The following is a 20633-nucleotide window of genomic DNA, read 5'->3' as shown; positions in this document are numbered from 1 at the left end:
CTAGCTTACATCAAAAGCCTAACTTAACCCAAAGGAGAGGCAGCAGCGAGCAAACACGCTTTTAATCAAAAGGAGCAGAGGGCCTGGTAAAAACCTGGAAAAAGATAAAGGGGCAAAAAGAGAAGAGGAGGAGGAGAAGCTCGCTATGCGGGCCGGGATTCAGAAAATTCGCCAGCTTCCTGGTGCTCCCGTCTTTTGTTTGTTTTTTTTCCTTCGTCGTCGTCAATCAAAGCAGTAGATTCCGAAAGGTTCTTAGCTGGCCCAACAAAAAGGCCCATCCGCATATGCGTGCATATACGCTTGTACCAGAAGCCCTGGTCCATCCTGTTTTTTTTCTTCTTTCTTTCGGCTGCACTCAACATAGCTTTAGCACACTGTGCCTTTGCATTATCAACAGGAACAGGGGCACCCGTGACCACTTTGAGTGAACTTATTATTATTATCACTGTCGCTGGTATAGCCTGGTACCTGTGATAATTTCACAGCAACTACTGGCCAGTCATCAGTGCGAAGAAAATTGTACTAGAGCAAAGTAATCCGTTCCAGTAAGCATGTGTGTTCTTGCAAAAGATTTGAAATCATACCAGTGATAACTCATAATAACGTGTACGTGTTCAGCAGTGACACACGGAATGACTTGTAGTAAAAGGGAGGTGACATGCACACACAGTAACAGAGAAGAGAAGAAAGGGCCCATCGGCCAGCGACTTTTTATTTTACATGCACGGTAACATGACCGACGACCGACCGGTCCAAGTCACGCATTCTTTCTCCCGTTTCTATTACGGTCAGTTTTCCAACGAAAAGCGAGCAGCAAATACACGATTAGACCGACGGGAGGGGTGGTTCGCAGTCGCACACGGTGCCGCGCCAGCCAGCCACTGCCCCTTTTCCTTGCTCGTCACCGGCCGATGGCGACGGCGGTGGAAAGCTCTCGGCGGCGGGGAAGTTAAAAGCGAGTCGCGCGGGCGCGGCGTGCAGCGGGGCGGAACCGCTGGAATCATTGTGGTTTTGCCATGGTTCCGTGCAAAAGCGGATGGCTTTTGGCGCTTTTCTCGCTCCCCACCATGCGCGGCCGGCCAGGCCTTCCTTGAGAGCCACGGCTGATCGAGGAGCTGCTCGGCTGCCGGGTGCCGGCCGGGGAGGGGAGGCTACTGGCGAGCGCGACGACCGGCGCCATCCGCGGGTGTGTGTGTGTGTGTTCGACAAGGGCACGCGCGCGACAGGCACGCACACACACACAACAGACACTCATTGTTTATCATGCGGTGGCAAGGACTTGGTGCCAAAAGCCGGCAACTTTACAGTCGTTACTGGAGATGGAGAGAGACGCAGACGGAGACACTACACAGGCGCGCAGGCAGAGAGACGAGACGGAGAGACAGACAGAGAGATATTGGTAACTAATCTGGTCCAGTGAGTGAGAGTGAGGCAGCGAGCACAGAAAAGAGCATCATCACTGCGCTAGCGCTACGGACACTAGTGCGTTGTTCGTTCGGCTGACAAGCCATGGCTGAAAGCGCTGTTGGCTGATTTGTTACGAGAGAAAAATACCGTTCGTTAACTTAAAAAAAACTCGTAAAGCAAGGGGTGGTGCTGGTGGCCTGTGCCGCTGTGCGCCTCTGCCCCTGCACAGCATGCACGGCGCATGAGTGACTCAGTGACTGTGGGGTGCTAGTGCTAGTACTCATTGCCTGCCTGCCTGCCCGGGCTCGGCTCATCAGTAACAGCTGAACGCTAGCTGCTGCTTTGGGCGCTCGCTTTGCCTCGACGGCTTTCTGAAAAGTTTGGGTACGTGTGCCCCCACATTCTCTTCGGCCAAGCCTTTTGGGCTTTGGGCGCTCGGGCGCTCAGCTATGTATAGAGGAGCAACCCTCTGCTGCCCAATTCCAACTCAGCTTTGACTCCCCTTGCATTGCTTGCTGCTCAGTTCTTTTCCCCCTGTTCTTCCTCCTCCTCTTCTTCCAGCACCTCGGCGCCTTCGTCGGCAACTGCGACCGAGATGGAGGTAAGCCAAGAATATTAGCCACTGCTTCAGCACCTTGGTTTTCTTCTCTTGTTTTCTTTTGTCAGATGAATACTAGCCTCGTCATGATATATGGGGATCTGCATCCTTTTGCAACAAACTATACACCATGTCCTTGCTAACAGCGAAACATGCCATGGCAATTGGAATATCCTCGTCTTATATAGGAGTAGTTATCTACTGTGAATCTGAAATATACTATGCTCGTAACAGTGTTTATTTTCTTTTTAAACAAGCACGTACGTGTCCTACATTCACATACTGTTTTTCTTACATATTGCATTGTTCAGTCGTCTGGGCTTTGTCCTGCCGATAATATCTCTGCTTCCTACACTCAAACTATGCACGTACTGTCCAGTCGCACACCAGAGGAGTAAAATGTTTCGTTTCGTTTCGTTTTCTGACAGGCGCAAGACGACTGCAAGTGGCGCCAGATCCCGGCGTTTGGCGACTGGAACCTGTGGGACGACATGCCCGTCACCCAGTACTTCCAGGCAGGGACCTTCTTCTTCGCCGCGCCGGCGGAGAAGGACGACGAGGATCTCTTCAAGGTGCCCCAGTTCCCTGCCAAGACCTACAGCTACAAGAAGGTGAAAGAACACTGCATTTCTTTCATCGACTCCGTTAGCAGTTTAGCACTGTTTCATACTATTTTCATTTCAAATTTCACTTCCATACCCAGTCTGCACTAGCTATAACAAAGATACTGACGATTCTGTGGTTGATGTGCAGTGCGTTGTTCGAGTGAAGGGGGAGAAAGAAAACGCTGTGCCGGTGAGGAAGGGAGGCAGGAGGCGCTACGTGAACGAGAAGCAGAAGTGGAAGCCCAAGGGAGCTGTGGACGAGGACCTGTACAAGATTTCCCCGCAGCTTCTGTGCAAGGTGAAGAAGGCAAGTACCCTGTAATGCCCGTTTGCTCTCAGATCAGTGCGTCTCTTGTTGCACCCACGTGTAGCTAAGTGGGTTTACTTTTTATCTAGTTCTCATCATGTGATTGACATAAACCTTTATCTAGCCTAAGCTGACCCTTTGCAAGTAGCTTTTGTTAGGATAACACTAGATAGAACAGCTATATTTGCCAAAGATGTGACCTTTTTTCAAAAGCTTAAGCACTTGATTTTCACACCAATTGGAGCTTTGTCAAAGATCATGAGCCAGATAAAGCTGGACTGTAAATGCCAGCAAGATTTTAGGTGAGGATTTTGTTCTCATGGTCTTTTGTTTTGTGTTGCAGAAGAAGCTGCTGAGGAATTTGCTGGGAGGGTGCCTGGGCCTGAGCTGCATCGCCTGAGAGATGCAGAGCTTAATAAGTTTCTGGGGAGTTTGCTTGGTTGGTGCTCTGGAGAGTTGTATAGTGTCTACGCTAATATGGAATTAATGGAAACTTACTACTGCTTTTGAACTCGTTTGAATGTAACACTTGCATTGCATTCCATCTTTACTGGTGTTGCTTTACTACCTCACTTTTTTACTAGTACATCTTAAAGCAGTTAGGACAAAGAGCGGTAAAAAAATCAAACAAGAATTTACAATATTATCTTATCTGATCTGATAACGTTAATTTTCTGATTCTAGAACCTACTAGGTACAAAATCAACCTTGATTAACTAATGCCTTCAGCAAGACTTGTTACGGCAAGTTCAATGATTTAGCCAAGCTTGTCTCTAAACCTATTCAAATCATCAATGTAATAGAGAAGCCATATAACGATACAACAATAGTAGTAGCTAATCTTAAAAAGTAATGTTACACTATTTCCTGGTCCTGCATCCGTCCCATTTATCTTTTCTTCTCTCTCCTTATCTATCACACTTTACTAGGCTAGTGGCACTGGCCAATATGACAAACCTGCCACAACCTCTCGTCTCTCTCATATCCCCTCCTTCCTTCAAGACCTTATCTTGAGCCGCTCGACCTAACCTGAGACTAAAAAGTCTCACTCTATCAGCACATAAGCTGGGTTCATGCCATAATTTTCAGACAATAGTGACCATGATGCTAGGCACGAGCTATAGTTCCCCCGCCCCCAAAAAAAAACCTGACCCAAACACGTACGTCGGTGGCGTGGGCAAATTTTTGGTGTGAGGCCCAGGTCAGAACGTGAGATTTGAGCCGGAGTAAAAAAAATCTGAGCTCCTCGGCTCGTTGCAACAATGCCATTGTCCTAGTGAAAATAGAATAAACCTGTAAGTAATTCCGAGCATAAGTGTGGACCCGACAGGTCCAATAGTACTGCTACTGAGAAGGCCATGACATCAAAGTGTGGAGAGAACCAGCAGCAGAATGAGCAAAATCTGGCGACAACGTCTGGTGCACTCAAGAGGTCCAATAGTACTGCTACTGAGAAGCAGGTGGCTTCAAATGAGGGTGAGTTGCATAAGCAGATGGATACACAGAAGAAGGTTCGTCGTGCGTAACTGTTAGATAAGCAGAATGAGGTTGCACAAGCCCATAGGCAGACAGAGAGGAGGTAACGAAATGTGGTGTCTAAATATGCAAAGGGTGCACAGGTGAACACATCCGAGTTTGTTGTCAACAGAACAGCAGGGAAGGGCAACAAAAGGAGGGAGACACCTTCAGCATGGACCAAAGCCAACCCTAAATTCAAGTATGGAGAGGCAATGATACGAGAAAAAGAGAATGACAGCTGTGGTGCTTCGTCTGTTGCCCTCCATACCTACTATCTTGCACCTAGTGCTGAACAGAAGGTTGGAATAACGGTTAATTTCAACCCTTCCCAGTTAGGGCATACCGAGTCGGCTGATGACTTTGTGGTTGGATTTAATGACTTGTATGGCCTATTCAATCTTGATGGGCTGGACATGTCCCTTTTACGCTGCTTCTCCCTGTAAGTTGAAAGCTCCCATTTGAAATTGTTGTATATGTTCCAACCTAATTCCTTTATATATGTGCTTCTCAGTGGCACAGGGCAGCAAGGTGCTACCTGAAAGATAGATTAGCTCATCTATGTGCATCATACGACACCCTAGCTTCCTGGTAGATGCTATTAGGACTTGGATTATATTTTGATGTCCACGCCATTAATTCATTTTTTATCCATTAAATTAAAAATTAGAAAACAAATCTGGTGTTATTAGGATAGGGAAACAACATACATGAATTAATTAATAAAGCCCCCTTTTGTTTTGTGTTCATTCAGGTACATGGTACAAAAGGTTATGGAAGATAGCTTGTCTGTGGGTATTATGGAACCCCAGGTGTTCTTGAAATCCAACATTCGTTGCAATGAATCCGTTGTTGTGGATTATGTGAAAAGTGTGTTCAATCGTTATGCAAAGGAGCCGGATAGCCTTATAATGTTTGCCCACAATACAGGAGATCGTTGGTTATTGGTGGTAGTCATCCCTAAGTGGAACAAGGTCGTGTACCTTGATTCCGATAGATCAAAACAACGAGACCATTCGTTGTTGAAAGCAGTGATTAACTAGTTAGTTTGTCTTGAGTTGCATTTGGCTACTGTACACATATATAAGTGGGGAACCAGTATACATACTGACACATGTCCACGTTGCATGATTGCAGGGCTTTTGTGCTTTAAAATTACGAAAAAAAAGGCAGCTAACAAGGCTCCACTTTCACATGCCACTAAATTCCCGGTAATTAATTTTGTTGTGTTGTTGAATTCCTTTTGAATCGGTACTAGTATCCACGTACTGATGTTTTCATGCATAACTTTTGCAAGTGCCACCGACAACTCAATGACCGCACTTGTGGCTTCTACACTGCACATCACATGAAGTTAGCAATGGCGGCCGCAACTTGTAAAGATCCTAGGGTATGTTTGTGCGAACCACGTTGATTTACTGTCGTCATACTAAAAGGCTGTCTTTATTCTTTCTTTATATGCAAGGATTTTGAGGTGGCCAGCACGATACTGGACAGAAGTGTGTTGTTGGGAATCTGAGAAGATATTGCCTCATTCCTGATGTCGCAATTCCCGAAGGCATGAAATGAGACGGGGCAATTTTATTTTGGACTCATCTAGGTTTCTTGAGCATTGATTTGTGAGACATGTGCTGCAGTTGGTTACTTAAGTTGCTCCGTATGTTTATTTGTCACACTTATATGCCTCTATGTAACTGTGCACACTTTTAACTGTTGTTGACCTAAAGATGGATTTGCATAAACATATGTGTTGTATTAGTTTTATTGAGTTGGTAATATTAGCAGTTGTTTTGTATGTGTAACATACAAACTGTGTCAGACATGCTGTACAAGAACCGGCCCGTCACCGAACCGTCTGTTTCTTAAATGAGACGAGTATATTTTAGCCGTCACTTTTAATACTGAGAGGGGTGTTGTAGCCGCCACAATTTTTTTTTGTTACAGCCGACTTGTTTTTAAGATTTCAGAGAAGGGGTTATACAACCGTCGCAATTTTTTATGGGTCACGAATGGTTTGAAACAAAAACCGTCTGTTTTATGTAATTATCTTAGACGGGTAGATTCTCTATAGCCGTCACTATTATTACTTATCAGAGACGGTTCGTGTAATAACCGTCTCTTTTGTCTACTTATCTGAGACGGGTGCACACCCGTCACTACTACTGTCCACGTCACAGATGTAAAATTTCAGACGCTTGTCTTCAGCGTCACTAACTGACATCACGAACCGTCACTAATTTGCTTATCTGGCGTAGTGAGTACTCTAGTGTTTCGATTCAACTTTTATAAGTGTATAGAAAACACCAGTAAATAAACTCAAACAAGAACACGAGAAGTAGCAGTAAGGAGGCTTATATTACAAAACATGACCTGCGACCTTGAAAGCCCGCCCGAGTGTCACGGAACAGCACAGGTAAACCACCCAGAACCCACCGCGACCGCGTTACTTCTCCGAGATGAAAGTAATTAGTTGATATAGTGCCCTTTTAAGATGGTTTTCACCGGTGTGAAGATTTTCAAGCTACAATGTACCACGTACCCCGCCCCCCTCTTCTCTTAAAACCGGATGTAAATCTCACTTGTAATCATGTGAATTGAGCCTACTTCCAATAAAATCTCAGGTGGGGAAACCCTCCTCCGTTGATTTTTTTTTTTAACTTTTAAGATGATTTGACTGTGATAGAAATAGAACGCTAGGTTGGTTGATAATAATGTCAACAAGTCAACTTAGAATTTTAAAAGCCAAATAGATTATTCAAAATAATATCATATAGTAAATTTTTATATAACACATATAAAATCACATATATATATATAGAAGGCATATACATTTTGCAGAATCTAATAGAATCTCGATATATACCGGATTCTATCAATCTACAAGAGATGGGAGGGGCTGGCTCCATGTTGGTCCTGTTCGCTGCTCTGAAACTTGGCTGAAACTGATTGAAAAACACCATTCCGGCTGAATTGTTGTAAGAGAAAAACACTGTTCCGGCTGAAAAAAGAAGTCGAATATGGGATAAGCCGAATAGGGCCGTTACAGTCGTGCAGCTAAGTTTGAGCAGAAGAGCGCTATGTACTAGTCCTGTTGCAGTCGGATTCGGATAGCGTGCCATAACTGCGAGTCTCCGTGTTCGGTCTTCCAATCCAACAAGGAGAAGAGGAGTCTCCGTGTTCGGAACGGTATCGAGATACGCGCAGGCACCGCCGCTGGGCGGATCTCCACGGGTCCGTGTTCGTGTCCACCGCCGGTACGGTGCTCGTGCGTCTCCCTTCGTACATATATACCTTGTCCGTGTACGCGGTGGACCGGACATGCACAATATCGCATAGCTCCTGCAACGCCTGATGGTTTTAGAACACACAAATCACAGGCCTGTATGCAAATTGGCTAGCCTAGAATCAAGAAGAACAAGTATGAACTCGCGATGCACTGGAACGCAGAAATGACGAACGGCAACTGTCAGAGGACAGTGCTATTTTCCACGGATTAATATGATCAGTACATCACAATTACAATAGAAGTTTTTCTCACACTCACAAACTCTGAGGTCTAAGCTACTTATACCAGTAACTCTTACACACGATACCTGGCTAAACAACCACCTAAGACACAGATACAATGGAGTAGAAAGCAACCGTCAAGCGACGTCGTGTCGTGGGCGCGCTCACCGCGTGCACAACAACTGCCTGAGTTCAAACATGTAGCTTCCCGCCTTCGGCTTGGTCAGACTCTGACACTTCCATGCTATGACAGAATTACACCAACATACTCCCCCCTAATTCTGACATGCACTGAGGTCACGAACGCCAAGTAAGTGCCTCATCATTGCCAACTTCACTGCTGGCAGCGCCTTAGTCAGAGCATCTGCCTTCTGTTCCTCGATGCTCACCCTCTTCACCTGAAACTGACATCTCTCAACACATTCTCTAATGAAATGGTATTTTGTATCAATGTGTTTACTACGCCCATGGAACATAGGATTCTTCATTAGAGCAATTGCTGAGTTGTTGTCAACATACAACTTTACTGTCTGTGGTGGTAACCCAGTGATCTCGGCCAGCAGACTTCTCAACCACAAACCCTGCATAGCTGCTGCAGTAGCTGCCATAAACTCAGCTTCACATGAAGATAAAGCTACTGTTTTCTCCTTGTAAGAATTCCAAGTGATCAAACTCTCATTGAGATAGAAAACCATCCCTCCTGTACTTCTTCTCCCAACAATATCCCCTGCACGATCACTGTCTGAATAGTCCACTAGCACCTCCTGCTTACCTTCCTGAGTATACACCAAACCATAGTTAACAGTTCCCTTCAAGTATCTTAGAATATGTTTGACTGCTCTTTGATGCATCAATGTTGGCTTCTCCATAAATCTACTAGCCATACCCACTGAAAAAGACAGATCAGGTCTTGTATGCAGCAGATATCTGAGACAACCAATGACTTTTCTATACTCAGTTGAGTCCACAGACACACCTTGCTTGTCTTCATCAAGTTTCACCCTAGGGCTCATTGGAAGTTTTGCTGAATTGCAATCTGCCATTCCAAACTGTGCTAGTACTTTATTGGCATAGCTAGACTGTTTGATTGTGATATGATCTTTCTGCTGTTCCACCTCTATCCTAAGGTAAAAGGACAACAGCCCCAAGTCACTCATATCAAATTCAGATGTCATTTGTTTCTTGAACAGATCAATCTCACCTGGATTTTCTCCTGTAGCAATCAAATCATCAACATATACCCCAAGTACCACTGCACTATTTCTAGTACCCCTCTTATACACAGCTGCTTCACTTGGACACTTCTTAAATCCAAGTTTCTTCAGGCTTTTGTCCAACCTGATATTCTAGGCCCTTGGAGCTTGTCTCAACCCATAAAGAGCTTTACTGAGTTTGAGTACCATCTTCTCTTTTCCCTTCTGCACATAGCCTTCTGGTTGACTTACATAGACCTCCTCTTCAAGTTCTCCATTCAAAAATGCAGATTTGACATCTAAATGGTGAACTTGCCAACCCCTATTTGTAGCAAGTGCCAGCAGCAACCTTATTGTATCAAGCCTGGCCACTGGAGCAAATACCTCATCAAAGTCCACTCCATGCTTCTGCACATATCCCTTAGCAACCAATCTAGCTTTGTGCTTAATCACATCTCCCACTGAATTTCTTTTTAGCTTATAAACCCATTTAAGTCCAATAGGCTTATGACCAGATGGTAACTCTGCAAGTTCCCATGTCCCATTTTTGCATATGGACTGTATTTCACTGTCCATAGCAGCCACCCACTCCACAGTTTCAGCAGCTTCTTGGTATGTGGATGGCTCTTCCATCATTGCAAGCAATGCACTGAATTCTGAGTCTGATGTCAAATCAACTTCGCTAGTTTCATCATAGACTTCATTTAAGTTTCTGAACCTCAAAGGTTCCTCATCATAGTCACTACCATTTCCTGGATCCTCAGGTTGTTGATCGCAACCTGCTCCATGTGCAAAATTTCCAGAATTCACTTCTTCTGTTTCTATTGTCGGTTCTGGAATAGTAACTGAATGCTCTTCAGATCCTGTACTGACTGAACCTGACTCTTGGACAGCTTCTCCTCCACTTGTTGATCCAACTACACTTGTTGACCCAACAAGAGAGCCATGCTGAGAGTTCTCACCCCATCATTTTCATCAGCAAATCCCACATTATGAGTAATGAAATGATCTTGCTTTTCTACTGTAAAATCTGCTTCTTCAGAAAACTCATTGCTTGACTTCCAATTCCAGCTCTTAGACTCCTCAAAAATAGCATCTCTGCTCACCACAAGTTTGTTAGTCTGAGGATTAAACATCCTATGAGCTTTACTCCCCTCCTCAACTCCAAAGTAGACCATTGGAGTGCTTCTGTCCTCCAATTTTCTCAGGTGTGGCATTGTGTTTTTCACATGACCCACACTGCCAAACACCTTCAAATGACCAAGATGAGGTTTTCTACCATTCCAAAGCCTTAGTTGGCAACCTATTCAACAAGTATACTGAATGTCTGACAGCTTCTCCCCAAAATCTTCCTGACACTCTCATGCTCTTTAACAGTGATCTAGACATCTCCATCACGGTCCTATTTTTCCTCTCTACTACTCCATTCTGCTGTGGTGTATATGGAGCTGTGAACTACCTTTTAATCCCAGCCTGTTCACATATATCTCTGAAAGAAATAGATAAGAACTCCCCACCTCTGTCTGATCTTAGAATTTTGATTTTCTGTTCTAAATCATTCTCTGCTACTGTCTTAAACTTAGCAAATGCACAACTAGCTTCATCTTTGGACTTAAGCATAAAGACAGACATCATTCTAGAACAGTCATCAACAATGAGCATGAAACACTTGTTACCTCCTGTAGTTGTAGGTGAGATAGGTCCACATAAATCAATGTGGAGCAACTCCAAAGGCTTGCTTGCATGCCACTGTGCCATCCTAGGGAATGCCATGCGTGTTTGCTTCCCTGCCAAACATGCCTGACAGACTTCATCAGTGTGATCAATCACAGGAACACCTCCCACCATGGATCTTTCTGACAACAGCTTCAGCGACCGAAAGCTTGCATGACCAAGCCTACCATGCCATAGCCAGGCTTCTTCAGACACCCTTGCCATCAAGCACACTGGTTCTGAACTTCTCAACTCTGCTTGGTATAGTCGATTTGCAGTTCGACTAACCCTCAACACAAGCTTCAGTCTTACTTTGTCATACACCTCCAACCAATTGTCATCCATGATCACCTTGTGCCCGGCTTCAGTAAGCTGCCCCAAACTGATCAAATTGCTTCTCAGCCTTGGGATGTAGTACACATTATGCAACAACCACTGATCCCCATTTCTGCACTAAAACAGCAGTGTTCCCCTTCCCTTGATCTCCACTGCAGATCCATCACCAAATCTGACCTTGCCAACCACTCCCTTGTCAAGATCTTGAAATTTGCCTGCATCACCTGACATGTGATTGCTGGCTCCATTGTCCAGATACCAGACATTTCCTGTCTTCTTCTCTCCACCAGTCAGATGTAGCTCGGGCATCACCTGCCTTTCATCTAGGTACATAGCAGAGTGCTGCATCCCCGTGATCACCCTTGGCGTGAACTCGAGCGACTCAGGCACCTCCGTGACCGCGAGCATCAACACCGGCTCGATGTTCTCCACTCGAGCATGATGAGCTTCATCTCCCTTCTTCTCATCTCCACCTGGACAACGATTGGTGTAGTGACCAGTCTTGTGACATTTGAAACACTTGATGTGGCTCTTGTCACGTTTGGCCCCGCCTTCCTTGTTGGACGCATCCCCACGCCCGCCGCGGCCATGGCCTTGCCCACCGCGCCCTCAGCCTCGGCCACGACTCCCCCCGTACTGCGCTCTCCCCTTCCCCGAGGACTCCCCGCCTGACTTCTTGTGTCGCGCCTCCCACTCGGCCTGCGTGAGTAACAGCTGCCCGCCGTCACCCCTGGATCCACCCGCTCCCCGCTGGATCCGCTCCTCGTAGGCCTTCAGACGACCAACTGCCTCCTCAAAAGGCAATTTCTTCAGATCGAAGAACTGCTCTATCCCGGCGACAACTGTAATGAAGCGATCCGGGACAGTGTCAAAGAGTTTCTTCACCATCGCCGTATCATCCAGAGTTCCACCCAGGTTCCCGTACTTCACCGACATCGCCAAAATCTTGCTTGCATACTGATCAACTCCTTCATCATCCTTCATGCGCAGTGCATCGAACTCACACTTCAAAGTCTGCAACCTTGCCTCCTTCACACGATCCGCACCAACGAACCGCTCCTTGAGACACTCCTAGACCTCCTTCCCCGTCTTCTTCTTCGCCACTTGCATGAGCAAATCATCAGGTAGGCACTGAAGGAGATGAGCCCTCGCCTTCCTGTCCTTGGCAGTTTTTGCCACAGCCGCCGCCTGGTCCTCTGCTGCCGCATCTGCCTCCTCCGATGGCTCTACTACCTCCCACACACCTTGATCCTCCATAATTGCTTGCACTCGGATGCTCCAGCTCATGTAGTTGACGCCCGTAAGCTGCGGATATGCATACCGCTCACCGCCGCCACCGCCACCACCTCCGTCGCCGCCAGAGCGATTTGATTCGCTCATACTCACATATTATGGTGGATCAGGCTATGATTACGGCTCCGATACCAAATGATGGTTTTGGAACACACAAATCACAGGCCTGTATGCAAATTGGCTAGCCTAGAATCAAGAAGAACAAGTATGAACTCGCGATGCACTGGAACGCAGAAATGACGAACGGCAACTGTCAGAGGACAGTGCTATTTTCCACGGATTAATATGATCAGTACATCACAATTATAATAGAAGTTTTTCTCACACTCACAAACTCTGAGGTCTAAGCTACTTATACCAGCAACTCTTACACACGATACATGGCTAAACAACCGCCTAAGACACAGATACAATGGAGTAGAAAGCAACCGTCAAGCGATGTCGTGTCGTGGGCGCGCTCACCGCGTGCACAGCAACTGCCTGAGTTCAAACCTGTAGCTTCCCGCCTTCGGCTTGGTCAGACTCTGACACTTCCATGCTATGACAGAATTACACCAACAATGCCGTCGTACGTGTCCTAGGCTCCTAGCCAGCCGCCGGCGGCCGGCCGCACAGCCGGAGCCGAGCGACCGCGTACGCACGTAGCAGGACCACCACGCCGCCGTACGTCGTCCATGCCGCGCGGCAAGATCGAGATGAGCCTCATCGGCGACGCACGGGATCGCGCCAAGGCCTTCGCTCGAAGGAAGGCGTGGCTTGTGAAGAAGGCGAAAGAGCTCACGAAGCTCTGCGACGTCGACGTCGCGCTCGTCGTCTGCGCCGGCCCCCACGGCGGCGGCGCGCCAGCCGTGTGGGAGTCGGACCCGGGCGTCGTCATCGACAGGTACCGCAGGCTGCCGGCGGACAAGCGGGCGAAGCACACGTACCTGGACTACGTCAACGGCCAGCTGGGCAAGGAGGAGCGCAGGCTCGACAAGAAGCGGAGGCAGGGCCTCAAGGCGCTCGCGTGCCCCGGCGAGGCGGTGCTGAAGGACATGAACCTGCAGGAGCTGCTCGCGTCCATCGACGCGGCGCTTCTGGCCACGGCTGAGAGGCAGAAGGCGTTGGGCGTCGCCGACAATGATGGCCAGCAGCTTGGGCAGCAGGTGTCGTCGGACGCCGTCGTGCCGGTCGCTGTTGGGCAAGGGAATGGTCCTCCGTTCGTCGGCGGCGATGACCTCGACGACATCCAGGCCTGGGTCGACGAGCTCATGTGGGACGGTGCCGAGCCGCTTCCGCTGAATAATGCCAGCATGATGCAGCCCGCGTCCGGCGTGATCCAGTACAACAACGGCAACGACGTGGACATGCTCAGCAACCATCAGTGCCAGGCGCAGATGCCGCCAGGCAATGGCGAGAACGGCTACGGTAGCCAGCTCCCATGGCACGCCTACCAGCCGAATACTACCGTCTCTTACCCTTATCACGGCTTCCCATGCACTGGCAACAACTACGGGGACATGGGCGAGTACTCAGATATGCCGGTGCCGAGCAATGCCGATGCCTACGACGGCTGGTACGATCAGGCCTGGTGGGGCGCGACGAGTCGTCATGCGACGCCGCCGTTGCCGTCTTGCCATCGGCGGCGTCGTACCCGTCCCTGGACATCGCCGGCAATCCTGCGTACATGCCACCGCAGCACGAGCACCCCAGCATGGGCATCGGCAGCCTCATGGATGCAGGTGGCCACGAGTATGAGACGGGGTGCTTGGCTGATTACTTGCAGTGCCCGGACGCCAGCCAGCATTTTGGACCGCTGCATTACCTCAGTGATATGGCACAGGGCATTAGCTACTATGATGATCTCGAAGCAGGCGGCTGCAGCTCTGGAAGAGCTCAACTCTTTGCTCAAAGTCACAGCTGCTCTAGGACACCACAGCTTAGTGGTTCAGAGCAGTCCCAGTCAGACGTGAACTCTGGAAGAGCTCAACTCCTTAATCGAAGTCACAGCTGCTATGGGACACCACAGTTTAGTGGTTCAGAGCAGTCCCAGTCAGACGTGGGACATCAGTATCAGGATCCAGGAGTACAGCATTTTTGGGTGATGGAAGGGCCGCCGGGTTCAACTGATGTCGCCACTGCAAGCGCCAGAGCCAGAGGGGGAGGGACATGGGCTAACAGTGGAGGTCTTTACCAACCATGGATTAAGCTAACAGGATCTGAACCTCTTGTACTAAGCATAAGCATTTGTTCTAGATGAACTCTTAATTGCTACAGTGTTGCAACCTGCAATAGTAATAGGGCATGGGCATGGCTATGTATGAAGAGCTAAACAACTTCACAAGAAACTAAGTATGAGATTTAGTTGAGAGGGCTAAGGATCATAATGTGATTGGAACTAAGTGGATCTTTCGGAACAAGCAAGATCAAGATGGGATAGTAATAAGGAACAAAGCAAAATTAGTGGCTCAAGGTTACACTCAAATTGAAGGTCTTGACTTTGGGGAAACATATGCCTCGGTTGCAAGATTGGAAGCAATTAGGATCTTGCTAGCTTATGCTTGTGCCAACAACATCAAGTTGTACCAAATGGATGTGAAAAGTGCATTTCTAAATAGGTACATCAATGAGCTTATGTATGTTGAGCAACCTCTCGGTTTTGAAGATGAAAAGAAACCCAACCATGTGTTCAAGTTGAGAAATGCTTTGTATGGATTGAAACAAGCACCTAGAGCATGGTATGAGAGATTGAGGGATTTTCTACTCTCTAAGGGATTCAAGATGGGAAAGGTTGACACCACTCTCTTCACCAAGAAGCTTGAAAATGACTTGTTTGTAATGCAAATCTATGTTGATGATATCATCTTTTGATCAACAAATCAATAGTGATGCTAGTGGCAACATGGTGGATCAAAAGATGTATCGGTCTATGATTGGAAGTCTACTCTATGTGACCGCATCAATGCCGGATGTAATGTTTAGTGTATGCATGTGTGCTAGATTTTAAGCCTCACCAAAAAAAGTCATTTGAAGGCAACAAAGAGAATATTGAGGTACTTGAAGCATACACAAAATGTTGGATTATGGTATCCCAAAGGAGCAAGATTTGAGTTGATTGGATATTCGGACTCCGATTATGCGGGATGCAAAGTTGAGAGAAAGAGCACATCGGGCACATGTCAACTATTGAGAAGATCACTTGTGTCTTGGTCATCAAAGAAGCAAAATAGTGTAGCACTTTCAACCGCCGAAGCGGAGTATATTTCGGCCGGTAGTTGTTATGCTCAATTACTTTGGATGAAGGCTACTTTGAGTGATTTTGGAATCAAGTTCAAGCAAGTGCCATTGCTATGTGACAATGAAAGTGCCGTAAAGCTCACCAACAACCCGGTTCAACACTCAAGAACAAAGCATATAGATGTCCGTCATCACTTCATAAGAGATCACCAATAAAAAGGGGACATTTGCATAGAGAGTGTGGGCACCGAAGATTAACTTGCCGACATATTCACCAAGCCACTTAATGAGAAGAGGTTTTGCAAGCTAAGGAATGAATTGAACATACTTGACTTCTCCAATATGTGTTGATGCACCCCCATTATATGACATGCCTCTCCTTCGAGCAATCCAAGGTAAAAGTTGATTGGCATGGCATACATCCTTGCTAAGGATATGATTAGTGCATCTAGACATATTTCACATTTGAATAGGCTCATTCATGAAAATCAAATGAATTTGATGCTTGTATGGTACCACTATTGCTTGTATGTTTGAAATGATCTAGTGGTAGCATATGACATGTTTGTGGGCTTGCAAACCTAGTGTTTGATTTAGAAAATGAGCTATAAGTGTTTAACTCAATATGGTACAAGATAACCCTTAATTGAAGGTGTGAAGAAGCTTGTCCTTGGATCAAACCGAGTTAAATATCCTTTGCAAGTAATCTAGATTGAACCAAATTAGGAAAATAATCCTCACTTCACATGATTTCACCCCAACATATCTATAATTTGAGGTCACCTTTTGTGCTAAATGTTGACATTGATAATCCTATCCTATCTACACTTTAAGCCTTTGTGGTCATTGATGACAAAGGGGGAGAAATAGTGTACAAAGATAGTGAAAAGACAACAAAGAAATAAAGGGGGAGAGATAAAACAAAGGGGGAGAGATAAAATATGACAAAGGAAGAGGATCAATTAAAATTTTGAGCATACAAATAGGGGGAGCAAGCTCATGAACTTGTATGGTAAATTTGAATGTGCATTACATATGTTTGCTTGCATGGCATAAATTTTTAAATTCAATATCCATGCTTGTGTGGTGTATACTAGTTGTAGGTTTGAATGTTGAAATGAAAAACTAGCATGCATAGGCTAAAGTAACTAGACCTATGTTCATTCTATGGAAACTAGACCCTTATTTGTAATATTGATCTCATAGGGTATTCTAGTTTTTGTGTATGTCTAGTTACTAATGGTGCTAAGGATGGTATGTTGGTGCACTCCGATTGATATCACGTTTCAAAGATCCATCTCTTATACCTTAGCATCATTTGGTAGAAATTGTCTCCTATATTTTCTATCTAATCATATGTGCAAAGCTTCAATCCAAACTCTTAGCACATATGTAGGGGGAGCAATTGCTATCATATGGAGTTCATGAAACTTGTCCACATCCTTTACACATGGTAAATATGCTTGGGCAAGCAACATGGATTCAAATGAACTTTAATTCATATCTTCGTATAAGGGTTGTCATCAATTACCAAAAAGGGGGAGATTAAAAGCTCTAGTTTGGTTTTGGTTAATTGATGAAACCCTAAGTGCTAACCTAGTTTATCAAAGTGATTATAAGATAGATAGCACTACTCCAAGTGATGAAGCAATGGCGAAGATCATGACGATGGTGATGGCATAGTGATGATCAAATGCTTAAACTTGGAAAAGAAGAAAGAGAAAAACAAAAGGCTCAAGGCAAAGGTATAAATGATATGAGCCATTTTGTTTTAGTGATCGAGATACTTAGTGAGTGTGATCACATTTAGGATAGATAGCCGTACTATTAAGAGGAGTGAAACTCGTATCGAAATGCGATTATCAAAGTGCCACTAGATGCTCTAATTCATTGCATATGCATTTAGGATCTAGTGGAGTGCTAACACCCTTGAAAACATTTGTGAAAATATGCTAACACATGTGCACAAGGTGATACACTTGGTGGTTAGCACATTTGAGCAAGGGTGAAGAAAATAGAGAAAGGAACTCAGTCTCACTGTTTTCACTGTGACCAGACGCTGACCTTGGGTGGACCGGCATGTTCGGTCAGGCGTAGCAGTGAAGATGCCAGCGTCGGTCTATTGACCGGACGCTAGGTCTGAATTGACCGAACGCTGGAAGTCCGGGTCTGGTCGAACTGACGGGTCAGCACAGTATCCAGGGTTTTGCACCGGACGCTGAGGTGTGTCCGGTCGAGGTGGACCGGACACATCCGGTCAAAGAAAACCTGGTTTGGAACCTTACTGTAAACGACCGGACGCTGGGGGTCCAGCGTCCAGTCATTTGTGCCGGAGCGTCCGGTCGCTACTTAGCCGTTGCGATTGGGTGGTTCCGGTTGAATGGACAATGACACGTGGCTTACATCGGTTGACTAGACGCTGGGTCTAGGGTCCGGTCAGCCCGCGTTATGCCCAGTGAAGGAGTATAACGGCTCTATTTGATGGGGGCTTCTATTTAAAGCCCCATGGCCGGCTCAAGCTCCAAGTCTTACACATTTTCATTGACATAGCAACCTTGTGAGCTTAGCCAAAGCCCTCCCACTCATCTCCATTATTGATTCATCATCATTGTAAGATTGGAAGAGAATCCAAGTGCATTGCTTGAGTGATTGCATCTAGAGTCACTTGGTATTCGTGTCGCGCTGCGAATTTCGCTTGTTACTCTTGGTGGTTGCCACCACCTAGATGGCTCGGTGCAGCGGTGGAGGATCGGCACGAGTTGGTGATTGTTCGTGGCCATCTCCGGTGATTGTAAGGGGAGTTGTACCTTCCCCGACGGAGTGCCGAAAGGTAACTCTAGTAAATTGCTCGTGTCATTGAGTTATCTCACTTGTGGGTCGGTTCTTGCGGTGTCCAATCGTGTGGACGAGGTTTGTGAAATACCTCTTAGCCGCCGAACCACCAAGTGTTGGTCGACACAATGGGGACTAGCATGTTAGCAAGCACGTGAACCTTGGAAGAAAAATCGGTTGTCTCTTGTCATTTGCATTCTTCCGGTAATTGGCTTGATCTTCATCTTGTAATTGGTTCATTCCTCTACACGACGGTATAACCATCCTACTCACTCGTTTATATTCTTGCAAACTAGTTGTAGCAAGCTCTTTAGTGTAATTAGTTTTGAGAGCTTGCTTTGCTATTTGAGTTTGCTTAGTGGAGCTCTTTAGAGTAGAAAGATTGAGAGCTCTTAGTGAGTAATATCATAGCAAGTTATGTGTCTAGCTATCATTGCAACTAGAATTGATTGGATAGGTGGCTTGCAACCCTCGTAGAGTTAGAGCAAGTTTGCATTACGCTATTTGTCTTACTAATCAAATTGCTCTAGTTGATTTGTAGAATTTTAAATAGGCTATTTACCCCCCTCTAGCCATATTAGGACCTTTCAGAGAGGGTGTTGGCGCAGCAATTGGAGGGCAAGGCTTCTGCATGGCAGTTGTGGGCTATGGTTTGGTGGAACCGTGTGCCAGTGGTGTCCACGAAGTTGGCAAGGAGGCCAGCGTGGGAGGAGGTGGCCAACAGAGATGTGTTGCTGAAGTGGCCTGCGTGGTGTGGCGGTGAGTGATTCCGCATAGCGGTGGCCGTTTCGGCGCAAGGAGACCCTTTGTGGCAGTTGGAGGCCCCATATTCGTCTTGCTATTTTCGGGGAAGCAACTTGGTTGCCGGGAGCTACGGTATATGCACCGGATCTCGATGGAAATGGACAACATGTGGATGACCAAAGGCAGCTGCTCATGTGTTGGGGTGACGGCTTGTAGCGGAGTGTGGCGGCTAGCCATGCGTGGCATGGGCTAGTCTGGCATGGGACAACGTCAAGTGATGGCGCAACAATTCTGATGGTATGGAAGCTACACAACTTGCAGTGACCTATGGTGGCTAGCCCTGCATGGCAGTGGCTGGCTCGGTATAGGGCATAGTCTGTAAAGATGGCGCAAGTGGTGCTGATGGCCTTTTCAACTTGCTGTCTTGATCGCTCAGCAACAGTGGCGCAATGTGGCAGCTGGCTGGTGTTGGATTGACATTTGCTGGTGGTGTGCTTCAGTGGTGAGGTGGTGTTGTGCCACGTGTTGAGGCCTTTTCCAATCGGTTGTTGTATTGTCGATAGATAGTTGCTTTTAGTTGTTGTGGTAGTTTCTTAGCTACGTTGCTTTGTTGTGGTTTTTACCCTTCGGGGTGGTTGATACGTTGTACTGTTCAGTCTGAGCTTCTTCTTGTTTTTAATATAATCTGCAGCTCTCCTGTTGATTCGTTTAAAAAAAGGTTCTATCTGTTTTGGGGGGAAAGCCGGAAACTTGTAAGGGGCAATTATGTATTTGGCACTCGAACAAACCAGTCTTCTTTATTTAGCACTAAAAATTTTGAACTTTCTTATTTGACATCGAGTTAAAATTTTCTTCCGTAAATGACACTACCGTCTATTTAAAGCATCCATCCATCAGTTGACTACGTTTGAACCGTCATGTTTCTTTTGAAGTACCAAAATGCCCCCGGCGGCTCGTCTCATGCCCAGGAGCTCGTGGACTCGCGAGGCAAGCGTGCAGGGCGCGGGCGAGGTGCTCCACCGTAGCTTGCTGCTCCTCGCGGCTGGACGCACGCTCTGCGCCACCGTTCGGCCCGCCGCCCTTTGGGCCAACACGCACACGTCGACCCGCGCACACGCGCCGCACCACCGTTCGCGTAGACCAGCACCGGGGCTCGCACCTCCACTCCGCTTGGCCCGCGCGCCACCGCTCCGGTTGTCAAGCACGAGGCACTCACTAGCTAGCACCCATACGTGCTAAGTGGTGGAGAGTGGAGATCGACAGGAGCCAGGGGCAGCCGAGGCCCGAGGAAGCCGCAGGGTGAGGACCTATATGTGCAGGGCCAGACTATCAAGTAGGACCACGTGCTCGAGGTCTCAGGCGAGCTG

At 46.8% G+C, this 20633-nt stretch overlaps 2 protein-coding genes across 2 annotated transcripts; one reads left to right on the top strand and one right to left on the bottom strand.

Moving 5' to 3' along the window:
• The first annotated feature begins 1754 nt into the window (after positions 1–1754).
• Positions 1755–3424, top strand: LOC136459679 (uncharacterized). The gene is made up of 4 exons (XM_066459520.1): positions 1755–2008; positions 2434–2616; positions 2759–2917; positions 3261–3424. Exons 1-4 carry the CDS (start codon positions 2003–2005, stop codon positions 3315–3317), a joined length of 405 nt encoding a protein of 134 aa, XP_066315617.1. The 5' UTR covers positions 1755–2002; the 3' UTR covers positions 3318–3424.
• A 7874-nt stretch (positions 3425–11298) lies between these two features.
• On the bottom strand, positions 11299–12561 carry LOC136461263 (uncharacterized). The gene is made up of 3 exons (XM_066460630.1): positions 12259–12561; positions 11808–12159; positions 11299–11654 (listed from the first exon to the last, which is right to left on the bottom strand). The coding sequence occupies exons 1-3, from the start codon at positions 12559–12561 to the stop codon at positions 11299–11301; spliced, it is 1011 nt and encodes a 336-aa protein (XP_066316727.1).
• Between the last annotated feature and the right edge of the window lie 8072 nt (positions 12562–20633).

This window comes from Miscanthus floridulus, chromosome 6 (assembly GCF_019320115.1).
Source record: "Miscanthus floridulus cultivar M001 chromosome 6, ASM1932011v1, whole genome shotgun sequence".
Lineage (NCBI taxonomy): Eukaryota > Viridiplantae > Streptophyta > Magnoliopsida > Poales > Poaceae > Miscanthus > Miscanthus floridulus.
This window is presented reverse-complemented; position numbering and strand designations above follow the sequence as displayed.